The following is a 21041-nucleotide window of genomic DNA, read 5'->3' as shown; positions in this document are numbered from 1 at the left end:
GCAGATGAGCACAATGTACAGTATTATGATTTGGGAATTTCAACTTATTTCCCCCCAACCACTGGCTCAGTGTGTGTGCGTGTGCGTACTAAAACATGACTGTTAGAGCAGTATGACAATGGAACACTAGAGGCCTTCAAGAGGCAGCTGGACAACCATCTGTCAGGGATGCTTTAGGGTGGATTCTTGCATTGAGCAGGGGGTTGGACTCGATGGCCTTGTAGGCCCCTTCCAACTCTGCTATTCTATGATTCTATGTTAAGGATATACAGGCATCTCAAGCCAATGTGATGTTGCCATCATAGGCTGCAACCAGTACCTTGGAGACAGGAGGCAGACCTTGGGCAGGCTGCCTATGGCATTAGACTGTGGAGCACGAGTGTAATGTGATAGGCAGCCTGTCCTGTTAAGGGCCTGCTGCAGTGCTGCAATATCTAGTCACTAAGGTCAGCTCCAAGTGAAGCACATGAACAGTACTCTAGCCTCAAAGGGGAAAAGGCATTAAGATCCTTGTTGGGCCTTAATCTGAAAGCGATGTGATGCAGTGTTACTCAACCAAGTGACAAAAGAAGAATGCTTGGCGGAAAGCATGAATCCCTTCCCCGGGCTGATTCCGAGGGGGCTGGGAGGCAGTGATAAAGTGGAGGCAAAATACAACCACCACCAGGAATTCCTGAAAAACCCAACCTAGAGCCCACAATTCCAGTACCAGATGAGCACAAACAGCCACTGACTGAGCTCCACTCAAGGAGATCCCAGCCGGTATTCACAATGTTCTCCCCACTCCCACAAAGCGCTACGTTGTACATAGTTTACCTTTTTGCACATGTCTGCTTTGATTTTTAGCAGATTGACTTTGAGACACTCTTCCACTTGCCCTGTCTGCTCCTGGGCTGCCGCTTCCTCTGCACACAAGCTAGAAATCTTTTAAAACAAAATACATTAGGATGACGGACCTGCCTAGTAGCATAGGACAGCAAATTACCTTCCAATGTTTTGTGGTGGAAGGGGGATACACTTCATGTGAAAAAAAGAGTCCAAAATACGGTAGCAAGCAAGGAAAATAAAATATCCCACTTTCCAGGGTAGCAAGGCAGAATACCTCTGCTAAAAACATTATATCCCTGTATTACTGAGGCCTATGGTGCCACTAGCACCCTGAGCTGGAAACATTTCCTAAAGGTCCTCAGTTGTGGGTTCTGCCTAGACTCAAAGTTGGAAACTATTCACGTAAGGATTCGCACGGGGTTCACTACTTATGGGAGGACATCAGTTGCAGCCACAAAAGGTTGATTCCAGAGTCCTCTCCAATGTCTCAGTGCCCAAATCCAGCTGACAGAGTCTGTAGCAATCTCTGGAAGAAGAAGAGGTGACATAACTGCCAATCAGAAACTACCACACAGAGCAAGCTGTCTGTCTGGAGTGCAGCATAAGGTCTTTAAAGGCCAGCTACTCCTACTTTTAAGTTTTCTGCTTCTTCCCTAGTATGAGAGAAATACCATTACGTAGCAGAAAGTATATATGGAGGGCTTGCCACACACCACTCATCGCAGGGAAGGAGCGTATGGGTGCAATCCTATGAATGTTTAGAGGATTGCACTGTAAAAGATTATTTTGAAAAGGTGAATGTGGAACTGGTAATTATACTTTGGACAGCAAAAATCCCTCAACAGCTTCCTTTTGGAAAAAGGATATTGCCCCTCCCTTGTCTAATTGTTTTTTTAGGATCTGGGATGCTGCAACAATGATGAAATTAACTTATCATATAAGGACTAGAGAAGAATAAATGTTTGAAGACAGGTTTATTGAAAGATGGAGTGTGTGTTGTTTTTTGAAATGATGCATTTAGTCCATCCACATTGTTTTCTTTGACTGGAATCTTTGCGGAAGGATTATGTGTATTGGATGATTACTCATTTTTTTTAAAAAAAACACCTTGGCATACCAGATGAACAACCCCGGCAATTTCTGTGTAAGTTGCCAAGTTGGGATTCCACAACGCGTTGCTCCACTCACAAATCTACTTTCTGCAAATTTCAGCAATAGCCACAAAATATGACAGCCACAAGGGTACTTTATACCACTGGAGGATACAACTCAAGACTGCCATAGTTTGGATTGTGTGACCAAGAGTTACAAGACTTTGCCAACATATATAAAGTGAAATAGGATTGAACTTAGAAGCCCCCACCTCATCTGAGCAGTGCATCTGCAACTGAGGATCTAACCGGTAGTCAAGAGCCGACTCCTCAATAATCACTCGGATCTGATCTTCGCAGTCTGAAGAGAGACGCTGTTCAGGGGACAAGAGCGAGAACAGTCAGGCCAGGTGTGCCCACAGGAGACGAACCAAAGTTCACACGATCCTCAGAACTGGATGAACTATGCAGGTGTAGGCAAATAGGTGCCCTCCAGATGTTGCCCATCTGTCCCAGCCAACATGGACCAACAGTCAGGAATACAGGTAGCCGGAGTCCAACGTGTCTGGAGGGCACTAGGTTGCCTGGCCCTCAAATATATTAACAAGTTCCTGCACCTTCACCTCTGCTACTTTTCCTTTTAAATGATCATATACAGGTTCTGCCCTCACCCTCCATTTTCACATAGTGATGTGCCTGGTAAAGAAACATGGCAGTGCGGAGCAGAGTTCCCACTCCATGCACCCGCCTGGCAGTATGCGGTTGCAGCATGTGCGCACTGAACCACCACACTCATTGAATCCAGACTTTGCCAGTGTCAGAGAAGCCGTCTAGTCCCTTATCTAGAGCTGCCCACCCTACCAGCTTCCCAGATAAATAAACTTGTACCACTAAGGGCTGCAGCACAGATACCCTTGTTATACTGCCTGCCACATCAAAAGGAGATTATGTCATTTTTATAAACAGTATAATTTTGAGGATTATAATAACAGAACCCTTTTTTAGCGATTAAGTAAGGGGGCACTGAGTAACAGGTGCACCTGTGTGTACTGCAGTTAAAACGTGAAAGGGTTCTCTGCGATGAGAGATGGACAAATCTTTCCATTTCAGTTTCTCATTTTTCCAATCTTAAGTTTGTTTCATCCCATTTTTGTATCAATTTGCAATTTTTAAAAAGTTTCAGCATGAAAATTCTTACACATTTCCATGTTCATTTTTCCTAATATAGGCACATTTGTATTCTTTGAATCTGTTGGAATATGTATAAAGCACATTAAATGTGCTTTATTAATGTACTATAATTTCAAATGCTTTGCTCATTGGAAAGAGCTAGAGATAGAGAGTGTAAAATGAATACAGTGTACGTTTTTAGTTACGTTTGCTAAATACAAGTCAAACATGCTAAATGAGATTCCCGTCAATTTAAGGCACTGGAAATTTTTCCAGAAAACCAGAATCACTGGCTTTAAGCTTCTAATACAGAATTCAGCTTTCTAGTATTTTAAATATGCTTGATTTACCCAACTGGCAAGAAAGAAAGACAGTGTACATGCGCCACAGCCAATGGCCCTTTGCAGGCCTCCCTGCCTCAGCCATGAACTGGTGCACATGCCCCTCAGTCACCTGGTCTGCATATTTCAGCTTCAGGCAGGATATGACCTGCCCTTCCAGCTCCGAGTCATCCTTGGCTTTGCTCAGAATGCTCTGGCAGAATTTAGGGATGTCCGCTTTGCAGGCCTTCCTGAGCACCGGATTCAAGCGATAATCTACCAAAGAGGAAAGGAGCCAAATTAGTATTTGAAACTAGCCACTGGAAGGAGGCACCACTTGCAGAGGTGTGCTTCTTTACTAAGCAGCCTACAGCTGGAATTCTCTCTGGTTGACTTGCCTTTAATTTAATGGAGTTACAAGAACTCTGACTCTCTGGAAAGCAGCCACGTACAGGATTGTGTGGATGCCGCCATACTATGGGAGTGCAGAAAAAGCCAAGAATGCGGTAGTGGATGTGGAATTCAGCTTTCTGCACCCCAGGCCTAATCGACACCTGCTATTTATCCCGGGGTCAGCTCAAGGTCATCCCTGTTCATCCAAATGATGCATAGGGGATGCCGGGGTCAACCGGGGATGACCCCAAGGGCTGCGGGCGCTGTGGCGTGGGCTCCCGGGTCCTCCCTTCTCTCTGCAAGTAGCAGTGCTCTTCAAACAGGCACTGAGGTGTGTGTGTGGGGCTCCTTGCCCACCGAGGGGCAGCATTTCCGCCATCCACGGGCTGGCTCTCGGCATGTTGGGGTGCAGAATTTTTTCATTTTTTGAAAAAAACCCAAAAACGTAACAAGGTGCTGGATCAGGGGACAGCAATTGCACAAATGTCTCCTGTTCTGGGACGAGACGCTGGTGCTTAGACGTAGGGGGACGATCCCGGAAGCAGGTAAGCCTGGGATCCGCCCCCCACCTGGTCCCAGAAAGCCTCTTAGGTATAGATGAGGCTCCAGTTTTCATTTGTTTTCAAAGCAGTAAATTTCTAGACCTTATGACTGCAAAGATGCTTAAATGTGTGTATGGCCGATATCTGCTGAAATCTCAAAAGCCAGAGAAGCAGCTAAATAAAGATGTCAAGACCAGGGGTGTGAGGAGATCAGTGTCAACGCTCCTCTTATGACTGATAAAATAAGAATTCAAGATCCGTTCCAGTGCTAAATTTCCATGAATCTGTGTTGCAAGACTCCTGCATTGAGCAGGGAGTCAGACTAGATGACCTCCAAGATGTATTCCAACTCAAATGCTATGCTTCTAATTATGTAAAAATATGTAATAATTCAGTTTTGGCATAGAATTTGGCTTGCCTGGTCACAATTGTTTAGCACAGCATGTGTAGCACATTGTATGTGTTAACCAAGCTATTTTATGGAACACTGTCCCTTAGCTTACAGATGCGGATTTTGGTATGCCTTAGGAGTGATCACACAAGCATGTAAATCACTCAACTTGCAACTGAATGTGTGAACTGCCTCCCATTGACAAGTATCATGTCTTGTTGATGGGACAAGTAATATGAGTGCTCTTCTATAGTGGCTACTAACTGATGAGTTGTGAGCAAATAGAGGTCAAAATGTAAACATAAATAGCCAAAGCTACGCCACAGTTCCTGCAGTGTTTCATTCCAACTGTCCACCTTAAGGGCGGAGTCATGTTACTGGAACAGGGCAAGAGTGCTGGATACCATGTGGATGGATTCCATAAACTCATGGTAACGTCCATAGGAAGTTATCACACAAGATGGGTGACTGATGTAGTTACTTCCCAGCCAATGGCAAAATAAACCAGGGCAAAAATTGGTGATCTTAAAGGGAAAATTCAACAAAATCTGAAAAACATACAATCAGAAGAAAGCATACCAAAAAAGTAACTGTCAATTTGCTAAATCCCTGAATTAGAGAGTAGAAGATCCAGTGTTAAGCGCCAAGGTCTTTCCTAAGCTTGCTAACTGGGACCCTTTTGACGTCAGGGATTTCTTACATGCAAAACATGTGCTCTACCACTGAGCTATGGAACCTCCTCTACATTTCAAGTACAGTTAATAACTTGGTAGGCAGGCGTTTCTGGAAACCAGATCATGAAAATTCAGTTAAATGGGGAAATGCTTTTCAGCTGAGCAAGGCTGTACAAAGAGAGGGATTAACACTCGTGAGAAGTTTCTCCAGGAGAAGGTCTGGCCTCCAGCAGACATAGGCCCAGTTTGCACATACAGGGGCAAGTTGTGGGCTGTATGCCACACCATTTTAAATACGCAACCTTGGCCAGATTGGAAGTTGCTCCATGATGTGCGAATCCTGACACTATGTGTTAAATAACCCAAGGTTAACCTACAATTAGTCGTTTGGTTAAGTTGTTTAACCCCCAATTAACGCCGACTAACAGTGTCTGGGTTTGCACACGATGGAGCAACCTCCGTTCGGGTCAAACTGGCAGCGGCATGTACCCTATTTGATGCTGTCACATGCGAAGAGGGTCATACAAGCTACACAACACAGAGAAAGCCAACAAGATAGTCCAGCCTGGCAGGCTGAATCGATGCCCCTGGTAGTTTCTCTCACAGAAATACAACCAGCATGGCCGCAATATAAGGAACAACAGCTAGTTGCCCTGGGACCAGAGAGCAGAAGGGAAGCATATTCTGACTTAGGGCCACTGGGAGGCATCAGAACACTCAGTCTGGTGCCCAGGGCTGAATTGATGGCTCCTATGGCACAGTTGATGGTGGAGCTTGTGTGCTTGGGCTATGAAGTGTGTATGATGAGAGAAAACTATGGGGGTGGTTTTGTTCAACTCTGAAAAGTGCTCTGAAAAGCTCCAAATACAGGTAATAAAGATCCCAGCACTTGGGTGCAGGCCCCACCACTCCCTGCCCCACCCCTAATTCCAAGCAGTCCACTATTACCTGTGTTCTGTGTAATTTGGCGCTTGGTGATCATTTGCTTGCACTTGGGATCCATCACCTCACTGTTCTTGTTCTGCTTCAAACACTGCAACATGTTCTTTGCATCTGCTTCTGGGCAGAATCTCTGCCAAAGAAGATACAACTCAGTAAGGGGTTGGTAAAAGCATTTCTCATCCCCTGAACGCGAAGAAGTATAGAGAGACAAAACCAGACAGAGCTGCCTTGCTTGCCTGTCTCAGTTGCGCTCCCCAGAGGTTGCTTGAAATGGGAGTGAATTCTTTAAAAAGTGCCATGTTAATGCTTGTACCCGTTAATGTCAGGAGAAGTGGTGGGAATGGCAGTGCTGAACCAGCTTACAGTGCACTGAACCAAAACAGGGCACGAACCTGGAAGAACGGGGCTTAGGTAGGCTGCACTCACACTGGACTCTCCTTCTAGCACTTAATGAGCCATCAAGCAACCCCTGCAGTTCAAAAGTCTTTTTGCTGCACTTTCCTCTGCATCAGGCCTGAAGCATCTCTGACTGACTGCAGTCTTAATAAAGCATTAAGCTGCAGCAGGGGGTGGGTGGTGGAGAAAGCCTGCTCCTGATCCAGATTTTGAAACTTGGCCAAGCCAGACTTACCTCTCTAATTTCCAGCCAGTTGGATGTTCAGGACTGGATACCCACCCCACCCACAAAACAAAACAAAAATAACACTTGAAGGCAGGACAAGTAGTTTTGAAATGATTAAAAATATGCAGACCAAGGGACTCAAGACTCTAAACCCCAAAAATGTCAGAATTGGTTTTGGCCATAGGGTATTATGAATATTAAGCATTCTTCCCATGCCAAAACAGCCTCTGGGTACACATAGAAGATAGGCCAATTTGGATGTAAAAGTTTGCCTCTGCAGAATAAGTGTGTAAATCAACACAACCGAGAAGACTTCATGGGGATGGACAGGCAGGAATCCAGGTTTCACACCCACAGATGTTCCCAGAAAAGTCCACACCGATTCCCCTTGCTTGCATGGTGGAAAAATGTTACGCTGGAAGTGGCATGAGATGGTCCAATTCTAACAGTAGAGCAGTTAAGCAAGGATTTGGTCAAATCGTGCAATTTGGGATAAAAGCATCAAACTTGCCCTGGACACGCACTGATTATGCCTAAAAATGTCCTGATGCAGATCCTCCTTCATACTTACTTATACTTATGTTTATACTTTTTGCTTGTAAATCAATATACTCTGCACTGAATGTTACCAATAGAATTAAATGACAAATTTAAATTAAACAGAGAAAGCACACAAAACAAAGTGCATGTGTGTGTTCATAATATACAGCCCTATGACAGGAGTGGAAAACCGGAATGCTCCCCAGCACCACAGCCCAGATGGCATCAAGGGGCAGGACCCCAGCCCTTGGCGCCATTATTATTATTATTATTATTATTATTATTATTATTATTATTATTATTAATTTATTTATATAGCACCATCAATGTACATGGTGCTGTACAGAGTAAAACAGTAAATAGCAAGACCCTGCCGCATAGGCTTACAATCTAATAAAATCATAGTAGAACAATAAGGAGGGGAAGAGAATGCAAACAAGCACTGCGTAGGGTAAACAGACTTTAAACTAACAGTATAAAGTCCGAACAACATCAAGTTTTAAAAGCTTTAGGAAAAAGAAAAGTTTTTAGCTGAGCTTTAAAAGCTGCGGTTGAACTTGTGGATCTCAGATGTTCTGGAAGAGCGTTCCAGGAGTAAGGGGCAGCAGAAGAAAATGGACGAAGCCGAGCAAGGGAAGTAGAGACCCTTGGGCAGGTGAGAAACATGGCATCAGAGGAGCGAAGAGCACGAGCGGGGCAATAGTGTGAGATGAGAGAGGAGAGATAGGAAGGAGCTAGACAGTGAAAAGCTTTGTAGGTCAACAGGAGAAGTTTATATTGGATTCTGAAGTGAATTGGAAGCCAATGAAGAGATTTCAGCAGTGGAGTAACATGGTCAGAGCGGCGAGCCAAGAAGATGATCTTAGCAGCAGAGTGGTGAACAGAAACCAACGGACTGATGTGAGAAGAAGGAAGGCCAGAGAGAAGAAGGGTGCAGTAGTCCAACCGAGAAATAACTAGTGCATGAACAAGCGTCTTGGCAGAAGAGACAGACAAAAATGATCGAATCCTGGCAATATTATACAGGAAAAAACGACAGGATTTAGCTACTGCCTCAATATGAGGAATAAAGGAGAGCGAGGAGAGCAGCCCCCAGCGAAGCGCCAGCAAAAGCTGGTGCCTCCGTCGGGGAGCCTTCTTCGCTCTACCTTGGCTTTCCCCATCCACAGCTCAGTGGGGGTGGGAGTTGCACTCACCCATGTCCCAATGGGCCGGCCAAATTTGGCCCACGGTCCAAAGGTTTCCCATCCCTGTCCTGTAAAATATTTAAAAATAAATGGACAGGCAAGTGGTTCACTAGAAAAAGCTGTTCATCAACACAAAGTACTGTTTCTGAAAAAATGTCTACCCATCTCTTGGAGGTTTGGATAGATGATTTGGGTTGGCCCAAATTTTGTGTGTTGTTGTTGTTATTATTATTATTATTTATTTATTTATTTATTTATTTATATAGCACCATCAGTGTACATGGTGATGTATAGAGAGTGTGTGTGTGTGTGTGCGCGCACACACACACCCCACTTCCTGATTTATACATATTTTGGTAAGTGTTGGCATAGTGGCAGTACACCTGACTGTGCCTGGCACCCAAAGGCCGCAATGGGCCAAAACAGACGCTATGGCTGGCAATTCAGAGGACACTGTGTCGAAGATGTTGCCACCAGATCAAACACTTTGGATGTTGTAAAGCCTCCCTCGCCCCCGGTGCGCACGCACACAGCTGCTGCCCCCTTAGGTAGGTTGCTTCACTTTGCTGCATGGGGGGACAGGGGACACACACACCTGGCTAGGAGTCACATAACTCTTGATGACACACTGCCAATTGTTGCAGATCTACCCCTATTTTCCATCCCTTCACGTGTAGACCTTGATAAAATCACATTCATCATTATTCATCACATATGGTAAGAATTTTTGCACTGGCTTGTGGTCTATACAATGGGCAGAAGGTAGATTTCCAGATGTTTTGGACTTCAACCCCCAGCATTCCTGACCATGCTCACAGGGGCTTCTGGGAGTCGATGTCCAAAACATCTGGAGATCTACGTTCTGGTCTAGAAGGCAGAACACATCTCTTAGTCTCCTGCCCCCACCCACAGGGGGAACTGCTTACTGGTATCCCTATAAAAAAAAACCGCTTAGTATAGGTGTGCCGAATTCCATACTTTTAACCCAAAGTGCACGATTGTTTTAGGCTGAACCACTCCGCTATAAAAAGCAACTGGACTCCCCTACTTTGTCAACCAGTCATCCTTACCTTGATCATCTGTTTACAGACACGCATGAGTGTGTAATCCAGTTCTGGATCCATCATCTCTGTCTCCTGGAGTTTGAAGACCTTCTGATGGCAGCGGGTGTTCAGTTGTTTCTTGTTTTCCTTCAGACACTCAATAATCTGCAGTTAAATAGCAGTGCTAAGAAAACACCTCAAGGTTAACCAGCCACTAGGTGGCAGCATTGCTAAGAAGGATCTGGGAGTTTGCGAAGGCTGACCCACTGGTCAAAACACATGAGGCTGTGGAACAAGGCAGCAAATGCCATTCTCATGCTGTTTTAAGAGGCATATCACCTGAAGAAGGAGCAGTGATGCCACCGATGAAGTCTCACCCAGAGTACATTTTGGGCAAAGTATTTCAAGGAGGCTGTTAAACTGAGAAGTGATAAGAACTACAAGGACTGTTAACTTAAAGGCAATATAAGACTGAAGGGACGGTGTTCACTTAGCCTTAGGAAGACTTTTAGCAGCCAAAAGTTCAATTAAGGGTAACTAAAAGCGTCAATACAATTTAAATGCAAGAACAAACTTGAAATGGAGCTGTTTCTGCCTTCAGCACTCAATGCAGCAGCTTAACTCTGAGCTTTTTCAACAACAGGTTGAAAAAGAGGGAGGATAAAACTGAAGCCATTGAAAAAAGCTCTAGAATATGCTAGTGAAATGTCAGTTTTTGGGGTGCTGTATCAGCCCACTGGGCGAGCAATGCGAAGAGCCAGAGCAGAAGCGAAAGGGCTTGAAATCAAAGCACATCCAAATGTGCTTCACTGAAGAACATATCCCCAGCTGAAGCCTTTTTTTTTTTTTTGCTAAACAGAAACCTCCCACAATTTTTGTGAACCGCCCAGAGAGCTCTGGCTATTGGGTGGTATAGAAATGTAATAAATATCTAAATAAACGAACAAACTGGGAGTCAGTATGGGGTAGTAGTTAAGAGTGTCAGACTTGGACAGGGGAGACCCAGGTTCAAATCCTCACTCAGCCATTAAACTCACTGGGCGACCCAGGGCCAGACACCATCTCTCAGCCTAACCTACCTCACAGGGATATTGTGAGGATTAAACATGGTGGAGAACGCTACCTTGAGTGCCTTGAAGGAAAGGTGGGTTACAAATCTAGGTGAGCGGGAGAAGCAGGGCCATTCTACCAGCCCTACTGAAAGACTATTTATTTCCCCGCCTCTTCCCTACCCCATATCTTTTTTCCTTACGCTTTCGATCTTTTCAGATTATAAGCTTGGGTGCAGGGACTATTTTAAGCCACTCCTAGAGCCTTTCTGGCTGAGAAGTGGGATAAAAATAATTTAAATTTAAAAAAATCTAGCAAAATAACAACAACAACAACAACAACAACAGGACCATCACCTGCGCATTGCCATAGGGAATATTTGGGCAGTAGTTCTTGATGTCAGTTTTGCATGCTTCATAAAGGTCTGGTTCCAGACGGATGTCCTCAGACTGCAAGGCAAATCATCAGGTTAAAACAAGATTCATACCCAAAGGGGAGTGCAAAAGGAATTCCAGGTTTAAAAAAAAAAAAAAAAGGCAAAGGAAGACAAATTGATCCATGTTAAAATAATAACAACAACACTGTAGAAAAGGAAGAGGAAAAGAGAGGAAAATATACACCACTGACCGTGGAAGTTAAAGAACTATGGCAACAGGAAAAGGTCCCAATTATTCCGTTAGTCACATCCTTCTCCGACATCGCATCAAAAAAATATACGGAAAACCTTCAGAAACTGGGCCTACCAAAATACATCCACACCAACATCCAGAAAGCAGTCATACTTAAAACATGCTCAATTGTCAGGAAATTCCTGAATCTCTAAAAGACAGCATGACCTGGCAAAGTCCGGCATGTTCGTCTAGAAAAAACGCCACAAGCACGAAAAGAGATGATCATCATCATAATCAAAAATTCTCAATCTGGCAATATCTGTATTAGGACTGACCAGAATGTCATAAAGTAAAGATCAGCTTTTAGTGTTCTCCAAAGCTCTTCGTCAGGCTGGATGTTAAGCAGAGTGAGGGGGGGGCGTAGTGAGAAAAGGTGGATCAATGTAGAAGCCTGAACGTCTGCATTTCGAGAAAGTCTTAAGAGGGAGTGTTGGAAGAGCTAGGATTAGGTTCTCCCAGGAGCTATTATGCAGACAGCTTTCTGCAGGCCACGATCAGCACTATGGGATGCACAGCAAATGCCAGCTGCAGGTCTAAGCACATTCTCCTTGTGTGCGCGCACTCCTCATCTCCTTGTTACCCAGGAGAGTTCCCAGAAAGACCTCTTTAAGATAGGCTGAGCAAGACCATCACCACATCCCAACCATTGGGGATGGCCCTGGCTTAGTCAGAGGAGGCTGCCTTCTTCTGGCAAGAGGCCCAGAAAAGCCAACATTTCTACAGAAACCTACCATAAGCCAGATTTAGAACATAAGAAGGATAATTAGTGAGTAGCAATCTAGCACTGAGGGATGGCAAAATATTTTCACGGGAGTGCAAGCTGGATCTCCTGAGGAGCCTCTGCAAGGCCTCAAAGGAACAACTGGGCACTTTGGTGCAGGGACACCGGAAGCTTCCTTATACATAGTAAAGCCATGGGCCTATCTAGCTCAGTATTGATGTCACTGACTGGCAGCAGTACTCTGAAGTTTCAGGTGGGAGTTTCCCCAGCCCAACGCGGAGGGTGCTTTTGCGCCGCGTCCTGCTTGTGGGTTTCCCGTGGGCGGCTGGTTGGCCACTGTGAGCGCTGGACTGGATCCAGCATCAGGGCTCTTCTTCTGTTCTTATGTGGTGGGGATTGTACCTGGGACTGTCTGCATGCAAAGCTGGCCCTCTCCCGCTGAGCTGCAGCCCCTCCACATTACCATTTCCAGCTCCTCGACCCGCAGCTGCTTCCGGCACTTCACAGACACCCGGTGCTCCTTTGCGTCCTGCAGCGTGTCGTTGCGCACTGTGGTACTCAGGCAGATCACCACATCCACCCTAAAGAGGAAAGCAGCGTTACAACTCCCATCTGGATCAAATGCCAACTTGGTGCAAAGCCCCTGGCTGCAAACTATTTGCCAATAGAAGAACAGAATTTCTCGAGTTACACCCACAAGGCAGAATGTTCCACATACTTTTTCTTGATGTTCGGACACAGCTTCAGTACATCTTCTTTGCAGGCCATTTTAAATTTGTAAGAGAATCTGAAATCCTTCATCTGGAGCTAAAGAAAGAAAAGTAAACAGGCTCCTTTCAGGGCCAGACATAAGAAGCCCCTCATCACGAGAGTTTCTAAAGCTCTTGGTTATTCCACTGGATGTCTCCTCCGCTGTTCTTTGCTTTGCTTCAGCCCAGGCTGAATTTGCATACATCACCCACAGTGGGGCTGAATTTGCATACATCACCCACAGTGGGATCAACCACATCCACCTCGTTGCGGGCCACGCAAATTGAATGACAAATCTAGGGGGAAGTGGCTGCCATGTGGTCTAAGAAATTAAGAAAGTCTTCTGTAGCAAGTAAACCAAGAGGACATTGAAGAGGGGATTTATCCTTAAGAGCTCAATTCCCAACAGCTGGGAAGACCTTTGGCCTTTAAGAGAAAAGGAGACATTGGCTGTCTGGCTCCCAGTCTAGACCAGGCTATGGGATGCTGAAGGACCAAACAAACTCACCAGCTGGAAGTGTGTGACACCAATTGCACACTTCTCATTCATCTCCTTCTGGTGTTTGTTCTGAATGAGGCACTCCATGAGGTCTCCTGAGTCAATCTGGTTATCTGCTACTTCCTAAATAGGAGATAAGAGACACACTGACTACCTGTGAGGATCTCACCCCCTTCCTTGCAGCCTCATTGCTCCAGTGAAGGAAACAATGGGACCCATAATTCTATGCTTGGGAATGCATAGCGCTGCTCTTTGCTTTGACTGTTACTATTATGGTTAAAATACCAGCCAGGGGAAGGTTAAGCCTCAGAGCTCCTAAATTCCTCTTGGGTTACATATGTCAGTGGCTCTTTTGCTTTTGAAAGGCCCAAAAGCAAAAGTGCCTATTAAATGCCATGCAAGCATTTTGCAACACAATCAGGACATAAGAACATAGGAAGCGCCCTGATGCTGGATCAGACCAGGGATCCATCTACTCCAGCACTCTGTTCACACAGTGGCCAACCAGCCATCGGCTGGGGTTGAACAAGCAGGACATGGTGTAACAGCACCCTCCCACCCATGTTCCCCAGCAACTGGTGCACACAGGCTTACTGCCTCGAATACTGGAGACAGCACACAACCATCAGGGCTAGTAGCCATTGATAGCCTTTGCCTCCAGGAATTTATCCAACCCCTTTTTAAAGCCATCCAGATTGGTGGCCATCACTACATCTTGTGGTAGTGAGTTCCATAAGGTAACTATGCGCTGTGTGAAGAAGTACTTATTTGTTCTGGATCTCCCACCAATCAGCTTCATGGGATGACCCCAGGTTCTAGTATTTTGAAAGAGGGAGAAAAATGTCTCCCTATCCACATTCTCCAAACCATGCCTAATGTTGTACACCTCTATCATGTCTCCCCTTAGCCTCTTTTTTCCCAAGCTAAACCACCCCATGTAACCTTCCCTCATAGGGAAGATGCTCCAGCCCCCTAATCATTTTAATTGCCCTGTTCTGCACTTAATGGAGCCAGAACAAGTATGAATGAGAGTCACTTACGTGGCAGAAGGTCTGGATGATTGGCTCACATGCTCGCATCAGTAAGGCCTCTATCTGGATATCCTGCCAGAGGGATAGAAAGCATTAAGTCCACCCAGAGTCATGCCCAATTTGTTCAACCTGGGTTTCACCCTAAGAGAGTTGGTGCTGCTGTGCTGGAGAGCCCTCCTGGGGTGTCAGCTTCCCTAAATCCTGGTCAAGCAGCCTCCTGTAAGAAGAACAAGCTCCCACATTTGAATCCATGTCCTTGGGAACAGGAACTGATTTCAACAAGTATCTCGTCAACTTTGCTGCCCCAAACACAGTCCTGCTAGATCTGACCAAACCCTGGCAGAGTTACAGGAAATGATACCTGTGATATTTTTTTAAAAAGGCACAGACTCTTAACATACAGACTTTTACAAATAGATGTTTGTTTACCTGACTACACTTTATTTCCAATGATACCAGGCTTGGATCATTCTCTCTGTGCAACCAACTAAGGCCTAAAATGCTTTCTCTTCTTTCTTTCATGACTAGAATGCCATAAACTGTCACCCATTTTAAGACAGTTCACACAACACACTAATCCACAGGCAGTGGTTGAGTGTGGGTTGTTTGAACCATAGATTGGTTTGTTGAAGTGTGGGTTATCTTGCCATCTGAAAGCAGCCAGGAGAGCTGGTTAACCATGCAGCACGGCTTATTTTTCTCGAACAACTCATCTTGGGAACCCATGGTTTGTTACTGGGTTATACAGGGTGGTTAACAAGCCACCGTGGCTGCACTCAGACAACATGCTAACCCTCTTGCAGAAAATGTGCAGTGTTCGGACAACACGATAACTCATGGTTCAAAACAACCCACACTCAACTGCTAAGTGTGGGTTAGCGTGTTGTGTGAACCCAGACACCGGGAGGCAAGCATCAGCCTATAGGTGCATAGTCCACTGGCAACCACTCACACAATCAAGCGGAACTACTATAACGCTGGAGTTTCCCCTTTGGGAGAAAACTGCTAACCTCAGATTCCAGCTCTGTGAGGTTTCCAACTATGTCTCTGCAGTCAATCACCAAGTCATCCAGATGGTCCTGTAGACATTCAAGTTCCTAAACAGGACAGAGAATTAACAGAATATGAGCAGGTGCATTTCATTACTCCCTTGAGAATCCCTCAATGCCCCATGTGATCCTGCTTTCCTGAGCAAGAGGCAATGTTACCAAAGCCAATCACAGCCACCTCCACTCAGGGTTCTGCAGTGGATTCCAGAGGAGGGGTGTGCAGACAACCCTTTCCCGATCAACTTAACTTCCTGGCCCAGCAACTTACTACTCTTCCTATAGGTTGGGATAAATTAGAACAGCATGGGGAAAAACAGGTCTTGCTACCTTCTGAAGCACTCACAGATCTATGGGTGTTCCTGTTCAGCTAAAGCAGATTGATTTAAGCACATTATGCAATTCAGCCAAGTGTTTAATCTAAAGAGTTCCTGAATTTTGCAAGATATTAGAAAGTTTAAAGAAAGGGAAGTAGAACCAAGACTTTTACAGTAAATGTGTTTGGCTTTCACACGCAACACACACATAGTTCAACATGAAATCGTTACTTTTGGTTTTACATTCTATACATCCAGCTTGTTACTTATACTACGAGTAACACAACCATTGTTGCTAAGAAGAATACCACTTAAACAGGCAGGCTAAATGTTCACTAAAGTACAAAAATACATCAGTATCCAGCAGGACAAAATTGTTATTGAGCAATCAGGAGCCTCCCTCATTCCACCCTACTGAAGAAGCTTGAAAATGAATGCCCAAGATTTATTTATTGCATTTCTATACCGCCCAATAGCCAAAGCTCTCTGGGCGGATCACAAAAGTTAAAACCATCAAATACAAATCAAAGGATTATTGACTCGATGGCCTTATAGGCTCCTTCCAACTCTACTATTCTATGATTCTATGAAAACACAATATAAAAGCACATACCTGTCCACCATTCTCTGTTTTCTCACTGCACCATTTCCCCAGATCTATCATGCACTTGTCCTGAAGAGCTGGATCCAGTTTCACATCCAACGCTCGCTGGTGCAGAATCCGTTGTACTTCTGCTCTACATTCTCGGGACAGCTGTCAACCACAAGAGTATAGATTTGTTCCAGATGAACAATCCCAATTGCTCGGATCTAGGCCTTGCCCTTCCAGATAAAGACAGCAATTCTCCTAGGATATCCTTGCCTCCCATGAAGGTCCGGAGCTGTGTCCCCTCAAATTCATACCTCCCTTGTAGTTTGAATGAGCACCCAGTTAAAAAGGAACGATTCAAAGAATTTTTTTAAAACAAGTTGCCAAAATAAAACACATGAAGAAAACAGTTACATTGTGAGGAGGGACTCTTGCTGATTGAGATAAAGCATTCAAAAACATGCTTGGGTACCATGTTAGGAGGACAAGCACAGATCGTTAGGCGAGGAGAGGGTTCGGCTGATCCAGAGGACTTGCAGGGGATTTTAAAGTCCTTGGTGCTTTGAAAATTTGACGAGAGACGGGCAGCTATGCGTGGTACCTGCATCCAGTTTACTAATGCATCAAGAACTAAGACCCACAATAATTCTCATTAGGTGAAGAAGGCAAGAAGGAACAAAACGGTGCTCCATTCCTCCACTTTATTTCTCCGCAGGAAACTCTACAAAACTTGCTCCATGAAGTTGTTTTGCAAGATGATTAAGCTGTTTGCCAGGATTGTCTAATCTCTCCCAGTGGAGCAACTTTGTCAGACTTTAATCTTTAAGGCCCCTCTTCTTTCGTTCTCTCTTTCTCTCCCTCTTTCTCTCTCTCTGACTGCAACAAACGTATGCAGTTGCTTCTCTGAAAATTTTGCATAAACAAGGTTTGTGCATCCTTCCCTTTTTCTAGGAGGCTAACATAGGACAATTCCATCTGAGAGCAAGCCGTTGTCAAGAAAATAACGAAGCCAAAGCAAACAAACACTGGGAAGGGGGGCAGGAAACCACACTTGAGCCCAACGAGGAGCGACATCAGGAGTTATTTGCACAGAAAATACTTCCTCAACATCACAGCCACAGCACGGCATACAAAGCCCTCTAATACAAACTCTCTGTCCCCATCTCCATGATGCTGGCAGAGGGATCTTCCATGAAAAAGCAAAAGGAGGAGCAGACAATCTTCTTAACTCCCTCTGTCCTGCCTTCTCTACCCAATGCCTCCGTTTGTTATATCCATGCTTCAATAGTAAACATGGTGCAGGTTGTCATGCACAGCTGGAAATCCCTGGCAAGACAGCGGAGTCTGCTTTATACCACATCTGTCCATCTAGCTCAATACTGCCTACTCAAATTAGGCACACAGAGGTCTTTCCATCACCAGCTGACAGAGTCTTTGAAGTGGAAGATACCAGAGACTGAGCCTGGAACTTTTTGCATGCAAAGTATGTGCTCCACCACTGAGCTCCAGTCCCTCCCCTTCAAAGGACCTCCAAAATGCCAAGAGCTTTTCACCCCTTCAGTGTCCCTGCTCTTGTCAGTGTCCTGGCCAGGTCTTCAGCTGAGAGAAGGGTGTGGAGGCCTCTACACTGAGACATCCTCATCTGTACATGCACCTGCACAGCTGAGCTGGCTGGGTCATACAACATATTGGTGACCTGCAGGGTGGGCTATAGTTAGTTTGTCTCCACAGTTTTTCCCAGAGCCACCTGCTCTGTTTCTCTGCTCCCTTAGGGATTCAAGGCCTGCCTTGGGAACCACAAATAAAACCACCACATGCTCTGAAATCACACTCGTTTTCTGATAAAGGAGGACTGCTCAAGCCTACCCTCCTTCCCTGTTCCTCTGTGCGATAGGCGTGTCTGTACAGGCAGGAGAAGACAGCCCCAGGGGGAATCATCTCACTTGTCTCATTCCAGCTGTGTGTGTGGCAAAGTCGAGATGCATCTCCCTGGCACTTGCGGTAGAGGACAGGATCCAGCCTGTTAAAGCAGAGGAATCATGGGAGTCACTAGTAGGTTCTAGGATGCATCAAGGAGAACGGCGATTCCCCTTAACACAGTATTTCACCTCTGAAATGTATCAATTCAGAACTGAAAACCAGAAGAGGGGCAAATGCCATTTATTCATTCATTGAAATCAGATCCAGACACATTTCGAGCCCACCAATAAAACATTTCCGCATTTGTGGTCTGAGATTTTAATACTGTCATGAAGATTTTCTGTAAGCCACTTTGGGGCTATAAAACTATACACAAATGTTTAAATAAAAATAAATGAAACTATTGGTCTGCATATGAATATGACAGAAAGGTCATGGGGGGGAAACAGTTTATATGCTAGACTACAAAGAAGTCTGTCCTTAAGAGCAAAGGAAAGTCTACTTGTTATGTTATATTTAAGTGGAGATTCTCTCTGAGCTAGTAGTAGATTTAGAATTGGGGTGAGAGGGAACCACCCTGCAGTATACATATAAGAGGCAGCTTTTGAAGGTAGCTACCAGACTAGAATGTCTATTGAAAATTCTATCTCCTGGTAACTTTATGAGCAAACCAACTTATGCATAATATAATTTATGTTCCTAACGCAGCTTCCCCCCAACTTTGTCCTCTCCAGATGTTTTGTGGTACAACATCCAGCAGTCCTGACCACTGGCCATGCTTGCTAGGCCTGATAAGAGTTGAAGTCCAAAACATCTGGAGGGCAGTGGGTTAGAGAAGATTGCTGTAGTCATTAGTTAAATGTGGGAAATAGAAGAATTGCAATAACCATGTTCTCCAGGTTCTAGATGAAAACCTCTTTTAGAACTGGACCCAGTGAATCACTAGACAATTAACGCCAGCCATGATCCTATAGTACAAGACCGCTTTGACCCAATTATCTTCAAGGGGGTGGCATTGCTGGGAAGTCCCCCTGTGGACTGCAAGGCTGATGAGAGACCCCAATGAGACCTCACCACTCACTTCCAGTCCCGCGAGATAAAGTACTGGAGCTCCAGGAGCCTGTGCTCACAGTCTTCCACCATCTTCTCAGTGTACAAGTGCTCCATAAGGCAAGAGAGAATCCTACAGGAGAAGCAGGAAAGTTAGACCAAGAAACGGTACGTTTGGAAGCCAACACACTAGACACTGACCCAACCAGCCTCTATGATTAGCAAAAAGGAGAGTCACAAGCTATTTGAAGCAAAAGGGAAAGAGAGTAATTGCATGCTGCAAAGCACTTATGCCTCTCCGTACAGAGAAAGGCTTTCCTTTCGGCCCTTGCCCTCCCCAGAACTCTCGTTGGTAAGGCTAATGAGAGGGTAGCATGCTGCATAATAAAAAGGCCAGCCTGTACACCCACACCAACCTTCCACCCTGGGTCCAAGTCTCCTCACACACGAAACACCCTCAAGCCATCCTCTCCCAAGTTCATTAGACTCCTTTGTAGCCCAAGCTATGCAAGCAAGGAACTGCAGCAAAAACAAGAGGAACTCCACAGCTGACTCCATCACCTACATGGGGTCTCCAGCACGGATGTGTTTGCAGGCCGTCTGTATCACTGATTCACAGGCTTCATTCAAAGCTCTGTCAATGCGGTAATCGGCGCCAGGGTCCGCCTCCTGGATCAGCGTTTGAAGCTGGAGGAGGAAGAGAGGTGGGGAGAGTTTAACGCCGGCGGAGCGGATCAGAGAGTTCCCTGGCTTCTGTCCTTGGCAGAACTGCGAACCGAACTGCATTGGATTCTACCCTCCCGTTAATTTCAGAGACTGCTGCTGCAAGTGAGGAACATTATTTTTCCCATGGATGTTTGCCACTCCCACACACAGGAAGGCAAACAGTTGGCCAAGGAGAAGCAGCCTCTGAGCAAATGATTTATCTTTCAAGCCCAGTTAATAGCAAATAGCCCAGACATGCCAAAGGGAAGAGCATCCCCCTCTGAGCATGACTCATTAAGGCAGGCAAGGCCATCCTACAGCATGGTGGCATCCAGACATTTTGCAATCCTGGGGGTTTCCTCATTATTTCTGGGGGGTCCAAAGGACACTTAGTGGGCTAAATGATGCAGCTAGAGGATAGTTAGGGCAGCTGCATTTTCCCCATTGGGGCTGAAGAGGAGAAGAACCAAGAGAGCAGGAAGAAGCCATTTTGACTTCCACAACAAGGCCAAGTCTCCCAAAGGCAGTACCCCTGTATGAGTATGAAGCCCCTCCTCCACATGTCTGAAGCAGTCCTGATGATTGGCAGCCTCCTAGAAAGTGGCACTGTCTCTCAATAGGGCCCAGAGATAAATAAGGACAGCCTAGTGATAGTCAAATTCTCGTAGAGTTCACATTTGGGGTGGAAGGCAGGTGATAGACAAAGTTACTGGGTAGCCAAAGAGGCGAGTGAGCTGAGCTGAGGATTGTGTTTCAATCTAAAAGGTCTTTTAGCAGAGAGGAAGCTTTTCAAGGACTCAGACTCCACTGAAGTGTGACTCAAGTAGGTGGGTAGAGTTATGCAACTCCGATTTTTGCTAAAGCAGCAGCAGCAGCACCAAGGAGGCAAAGCTAAATGGCCTCTCACATCAAGCACTGAAGGAGACACAATGGAGCCTAAAAATTCCTT

General features: G+C 45.3%; 1 protein-coding gene across 3 annotated transcripts in view; it reads right to left on the bottom strand.

Moving 5' to 3' along the window:
- The window catches only part of GLG1 (golgi glycoprotein 1), an 88751-nt gene that overhangs the window by 6450 nt on the left and 61260 nt on the right, over positions 1-21041 (bottom strand). For all 3 annotated transcript variants that reach the window (XR_010026140.1, XM_063141339.1, XM_063141340.1), the window contains exons 9-23: positions 19953-20074; positions 19419-19520; positions 18284-18437; positions 16442-16582; positions 15476-15562; positions 14475-14537; positions 13444-13557; positions 12904-12992; positions 12649-12766; positions 11150-11242; positions 9771-9908; positions 6358-6481; positions 3543-3685; positions 2192-2293; positions 817-924 (exon numbers count right to left, since the gene is read on the bottom strand). Coding sequence is in view for 2 of the 3 variants with exons in the window: in XM_063141339.1 (XP_062997409.1) it covers positions 817-924; positions 2192-2293; positions 3543-3685; positions 6358-6481; positions 9771-9908; positions 11150-11242; positions 12649-12766; positions 12904-12992; positions 13444-13557; positions 14475-14537; positions 15476-15562; positions 16442-16582; positions 18284-18437; positions 19419-19520; positions 19953-20074 (1698 nt within the window). In the remaining variant the exon portion in view is untranslated. The remainder of the gene's footprint in view (positions 1-816; positions 925-2191; positions 2294-3542; positions 3686-6357; positions 6482-9770; positions 9909-11149; positions 11243-12648; positions 12767-12903; positions 12993-13443; positions 13558-14474; positions 14538-15475; positions 15563-16441; positions 16583-18283; positions 18438-19418; positions 19521-19952; positions 20075-21041) is intronic.

The sequence above is a fragment of the Elgaria multicarinata genome, chromosome 14 (assembly GCF_023053635.1).
Source record: "Elgaria multicarinata webbii isolate HBS135686 ecotype San Diego chromosome 14, rElgMul1.1.pri, whole genome shotgun sequence".
NCBI classification, from domain to species: Eukaryota; Metazoa; Chordata; class Lepidosauria; order Squamata; family Anguidae; genus Elgaria; species Elgaria multicarinata.
This window is presented reverse-complemented; position numbering and strand designations above follow the sequence as displayed.